At 33.5% G+C, this 6149-nt stretch overlaps 1 protein-coding gene across 1 annotated transcript; it reads left to right on the forward strand.

Moving 5' to 3' along the window:
* The first annotated feature begins 1099 nt into the window (after positions 1 to 1099).
* LOC106711213 (trypsin-7-like) lies at positions 1100 to 5771 on the forward strand. The gene is made up of 5 exons (XM_014503474.2): positions 1100 to 1286; positions 1963 to 2335; positions 2623 to 2878; positions 5030 to 5179; positions 5597 to 5771. The coding sequence occupies exons 1-5, from the start codon at positions 1223 to 1225 to the stop codon at positions 5750 to 5752; spliced, it is 999 nt and encodes a 332-aa protein (XP_014358960.2). The 5' UTR covers positions 1100 to 1222; the 3' UTR covers positions 5753 to 5771.
* Positions 5772 to 6149: the final 378 nt, after the last annotated feature.

The following is a 6149-nucleotide window of genomic DNA, read 5'->3' on the forward strand; positions in this document are numbered from 1 at the left end:
CCAAATTATTACATTTACTTAAAAATTGTGTTATGAATAATTTTTGTTATTCTTATTTAATTAATTCGGAATTTAATAAAAATATGTATGTATGTATGATGTTAAAACACTTTTTGCCGACTTTCTCTGTTTAGGATTCCATAATAATAAATTAAAGAATAAATAAAAAAATTGGAAGAAAAATTGTCATCTAGCTGTGGAATTGGAACTACAAAAGCTTTCTCAAGGAGTTTAAGATATTTGACAATGATTTTTATAAAGAGCAGTTTAATTATGCTTTCCATTTATTACCTATCACTTTAAATTATCTATAGTAGAATGCTATAGTATTTTGTACCATAGCTTCAATTCTCATAATTTATGATTATGGTAAGCTTCTTCAAATAATTATTTTCAGCTTAAGCTATTCGACAACAGATGGCGTGTAGAATTTGACGGATAACGGACAAATTGATATAATCACACCTTTTATTAGCAACATAGAATTATGAATTTTTTAATATTTGTGAAAAGTTATTGATAGAATTAGTCATAATTGGACAATTATTTCACTAAAGCATAAAATCAATTTCAATAAACTGATAATAGATGGCGCTATTTTACATGCATGATTTCTAAATTAACCGCACAGAGGGCAGCAGTAGTCATATTAAGTAAACATACAAAACGAAGAAGTACATTTTGTTAATATTTCACGCCAGTTTTGTGAGCTTGTGGTAATTTCCTATATTTCGTCAGTAAAAGTTTCGTACCACTGTACAAGTTACAGTTTTAAGACGCACTAAATCCGGGCATAGAGAAATGTGAAAAAATAACAAACATGTATTCCTTAATTACATTTTTACACATTTGCACGCTTAATAACCACTCATGTTCATATCAACACGGCTAAATTAGTTTCATCAACGTTATTAATTTAACATAACACTGCCGCGCAAAAACGTGTTATTTAAAAATTAAAACAAATTCAATTATAGTTACAATCGTCCGTCTCGTCAATAGTACAAAGTCCGGAGAGATGCGAAATCACGTATTTCCATTAACATTACTTTGAAATCGAATACTCCGTGTGTAATCTCCACAGATGATAAATTAGCAATTTCACGACAAATTAACTTTTACATCAAACCAGTAAATTACGTTGAAAAAATTATAAAGTCCCTTACTGTTTGTTTGTTCGGTAGTGCTACGTCATGCGTGTTGTGAGATAGTTACTTTAATAATGTATTATTTATATTTCGCATTTGTATCAATAATATGTACTTTAGTGCCCGTCGAAACGAGTCGTACGTAAGATTGTCCTTTTGTTAAATGTGACATAATTAGACTATCTACTTAAAAAAATATATACATGTACTATGTACACATGTAATATGTACACATACATAAATGTATATTGATAAGTCATTAGGTGAAATGTGTCTATTTAATTTTAGAATTTAAAGTTTAGGTTAAACAATAGACTAACGATTAGTATGGATTTCCTATCACGTGATCGGAGTTCTAATCGCGCCATTCGAATGAATTCGTAAACCAAATTCTAGTACAAGCCCAGGGTTTATTTGGAATGGTAGAAAAAAGATTAGTAAATTAAAAAAAAGCTGCTATTTCGAAGGCCAAAAATATATTAGCAGAAAATAACCAACGATACGTTGCAACTAAATGTGATGGATCTATAAATTTCTTTCAATGTTAACGCTATAAAATAAAATGAACGAATGAATGGATTACAAAGCTAGCGCGTACCATCTTTAGACCACATCTTCACCTCATCGGGTGAGATCGTGGTCAAGCGCTAACTTTTTCAATATAAAAAAAATGAATGGATTCAAGGCGCCAAAATATTTGATAATCAAAAGAATTTAGTTTTTCTAATACATTATAATTTCTAGAGTTTTACTCAAACTGGAATTCTTATCAAGTACAAATCAGAAAAACCTCAAATTTAACATTTAATTTCAGAATATGATCTCATAGTAATACCAATACCAAAAGTGACAAGCAAATTAAAGAAACTACTAGATTACAATTCAGTTAGACGTCCACGTAATAAAAACAGAAAAGAACTGTACAGGAATGGGGACGATTTCTTCAAACTTGACGTAGAAGATTACCATGCACCTACAGACATACCAGATATTGATAACTTTGAATTTAGCGGAAACAGAGATGGAACTAAACCAGACTATGATATGGGTATGAGCTATGGGGATGATAAAATTGTCGGTGGAGCTGAAGTAGATATAGATTTATATCCTTACCATGCAGCTTATGGTACCAACTGTGGTGGAGCCATCATAGATAAGAAATGGGTGATCACAGCTGGACATTGCGGGTAAGGTTTTAAGCCAATATTAAGGTAGATTTGCACCACTTTTACAGTAACATCATCTCAGTCACGCTGAAAAAAAAGATGGTAATACGTCTATAAGTGCTTTGGTAGTCGAAACTAACAGAATTATTTTACTTTACCTCTTTATTGACAAGTCTCTTTGTTTTATTTTAATTTGTTTATAATCAAAGATAAATTCAAGTTCCCGCAACTTTTCAAAAATATTGCGCAAACAAAGGAGGTATTAGTATGTGCTTTCTTGATTTTAATAATAAGTAATAACTCCACAGAATCAAGTCGTACATAAGAGTCGGATCTAAATACCTAAATAAAGGTAGAAAGGTACAAGTTAAGCACAACTACATACATCCTCTTTGGTCGGCTAAGAACAAGGATCATCCGTTCGATTATGACTTCCAACTGTTAGAGTTAGACGAGCATTTGAAGTTTGATGAAAACGTTCAGCCAATTAAAATTGGAAGGATCGAGGATATGGTGGTTGGGAAACTGGTTGCTGTATCAGGATGGGGAAATACTGAAGAGAATGTAAGTATGAATTCTCATACTCCAGTCTACCTTCTTAGCGTGTGGTATACTATTGGTATTAATCTAATATATACCCGTACTCCTCCGAAACGGCTTGACCGATTCTCATGAAATTTTGTGAGCATATTCAGTAGGTCTGAGAATCGGCCAACATATATTTTTCATTTTTTTTAACTGCGCGTGGACGGAGTCGCGGGCGACAGTTAGTATTCTATAATTTCTTTACTGGGGATTCGTATGGTGCGTATCGTGTACTTGCTCATCACTTCTCGTATGACAGCGATACAATGACAAGCAAGAAACGTTATAAATTATAAGAGATTCCCTGCACAGATATTATAGAGAGTGTGACATTACGTGTGAAATTGCTAAATAAGCCTCTTACTTGTATCTATCACGACATATGTTAATCGATACTTACTTTTTACACACATCATATTTATCACAAAATTAATATATAGTTTTCAAAAGAATTTATTTTATAACGATGTGTAAACACGATTTATCGCAGAGACGTGTCGGCTAGTTTTTACGTTATCTATATATCTATATATATAAAAGAAAGTCGTGTTAGTTACACTATTTATAACTCAAGAACGGCTGAATCGATTTGACTGAAAATTGGTGGGCAGGTAGCTTAGAACCAGGAAAAGGACATAGGATAATTTTTATCCCGTTTTCTATTTTTTTTATTCCGCGCGGACGGAGTCGCGGGTAAAAGCTAGTATTTTATATAATCAAAAAAATATTGATAATTAAAACGTGTTTGTAAATCTATCATATCTAAATTTCTAATAACATTAATTTTACCACATTTCTATATACAATTTCATGATGAATCCGTCACCTGAACAAACGTATCTGTTCATAGAGTATTTTAATCATTTATCTCAATTTACTCGGTACATTAAAAAGCCTCACATCGGTTATTCTGATTGAAATAATAGATGGCAATACACAACGATCCCAATCTCTATCGATCTCGATTTAGCACAAAGAGATAGCAATCGTTGTTCGGCTTTCGACCGCGACACATTCACAAATGTGACGCCTACGAATTTCATTGGAAATGGAAATGAAATAAAGTGTACAACATGTTATAGTTCATCCTACCATTTACCATACGAAGGGTCGACATACTATGTACTAATCTTTCATAACTGAATTCACTACCTTCTTTGCCTCCTTCACACAATCCATCGATACTTTCTTTGTATAAATTGAAAACATTATCACGGTAGCCAAAATTATTTTATTACGTTGTTAAAAACACTGTGATAAATCTATATATATATATTTACAACAATTATATTGAAACACTAATATCTATGTCTCTAGTATCTCGTAGTTAACTCACGACTTTCCGCGCTATTCTGCTCGATTTCACCTATCTTTTTAATAATAAAAGGCTTAAGGTTCTTGGCCAGTATGCCACGTATTTGGCAGAATGTTTAATCTATGTACAGCAAAGAGATCGGATACTTATTTCTACACTATATTTCTTATTATATTTAAATATTAAATCAAAAGGCAGTATTTTTAATGTAAATAAGTTAGTAATACAGATTAAGAAATCTATTAAACACCGACTAACTCTAAATTTTGTTAGATTATAAAGTGAAAAATAAAAAAATACTGGCTGTCCTTAGAACACCGTACCAAACTTTCATCACAATCTGTCCAGTAACATTGACAAACATATTAAATATTGATTTATATAAATGAACCTACCTACCCCTTAATATCACGGGCGTGATGTTCTTTATGGATAACGTTTAAGTTTCCCTTAACACTGTACATATATCCATACTTCACTGTCCGCAATAAATCTTACAGAATAGCAGACAAGGCTCCGACTAAGTTACGTTGATACAAGCATCTTAAACTAAGCCAGTTCTAAGTTATGACGGACCTGTGACGTCACAGTGGACCCCGTAACTACAGCCTTGATTTTCAGGAATTAAGTAACAAAATAAATCTTTATTTTTACAGACAATTTCAATGACTTCGTAAAATGACATGCAAAAGTCCGAGCACTAAATGTGCTAATTAATACTGTACTTTATTTTTTTTACACCGTGTATTTCTGAAGCGGCTCTAATGGTTTAAATCTTAAGTTTTATTTCAATGTAAAGTTTTTTTCTTTTTCAGGGACCATATGCACCTACCTTGCGGGCGGTGCGAGTGCCGATAATTTCCAAAGACCAATGCCAAAGCGTACCGTTCCCGTATTTCCGAGGCAGTCTCACACCAAGAATGTTCTGTGCAGGTTTCCCCGAAGGGAAGATGGATGCCTGTCAGGTAAATAAACTTTTTAATTGAAGGTAACAAGGCTTTTTAAAGTTTTCTCTTAATAGATCTCGCTTGTATCGTCTTGATACTGCGCCTGAGTAGACGATGGCACGAGTCGAACGGTTTCAACCATCGACACATAGTTTTGCTTGATAAATGATAATTTGGGTCATAGATTACATTGTGATACCATCATGACATCCCTATCCTTAATCCACTCAATCTGTTCGGAATGATCTTTGCTTCATTTCAGTCGTTACTCCATTTTTTTAGCAAGTCACGGATCACCCAATCCATGCATTTCTTCCTTGGCCTACCTCTACCGATATTCCTTTCCATATTTAGTCATTCATATTACCAGTCGAAACAAATCCAAGGAACACAGAATAGCCCAAATATATCTATTAATTTTCGTTTCAATTTCAGGGTGACTCAGGAGGGCCAGCGGTGTCCAATGAAAGGCTACTAGGCATGGTCTCGTTCGGCTACGGCTGCGCGACTCCAGGCTCTTACGGGGTGTACAGTAAGGTGGCTAAAGTTAGATCCTGGATCGAAGACGTGACCGGATTAAGGCTCGATTAACGCGTAATAAAGAAAACTTTTGGAATATTGTTTCATTTATCTGTATATATAAAAGAAAGTCGTGTTAGTTACACTATTTATAACTCAAGATCGGCTGAATAGATTTGACAGAAAATTGGTGGGCAGGTAGCTTAGAACCAGGAATAGGACATATGATAATTTTTACCCCATTTTCTATTTTTTATTCCGCGCGGACGGAGTCGCGGGTAAAAGCTAGTAATATTTAAAAATCTACAGTATTTTAATTAAAATAGGACAAGTTACCTTGCAATTATTCATATTTTTTAGGGTTGTCGTGGATCTTTAGATCTAAATTTAGGTAGGTTAAGTATTTTATAGGTTGATATTTTTTATTTTATACCTTGGAGGACGGAAACCTGGTGCACCGACCCTACGT

This window comes from Papilio machaon, chromosome 23 (genome assembly GCF_912999745.1).
Source record: "Papilio machaon chromosome 23, ilPapMach1.1, whole genome shotgun sequence".
Classification (NCBI taxonomy): domain Eukaryota; kingdom Metazoa; phylum Arthropoda; class Insecta; order Lepidoptera; family Papilionidae; genus Papilio; species Papilio machaon.

Excerpts from the sequence above, each read along its gene's own strand:
- LOC106711213 (XM_014503474.2), top strand. The coding sequence starts at position 1,223 with ATGTATTATTTATATTTCGCATTTGTATCAATAATATGTACTTTAGTG. Across the intron at positions 1,287-1,962 it reads AGTGCCCGTCGAAACGAGTC|AATATGATCTCATAGTAATA; the intron begins GTACGTAAGATT and ends ATTTAATTTCAG. Across the intron at positions 2,336-2,622 it reads ATCACAGCTGGACATTGCGG|AATCAAGTCGTACATAAGAG; the intron begins GTAAGGTTTTAA and ends ATAACTCCACAG.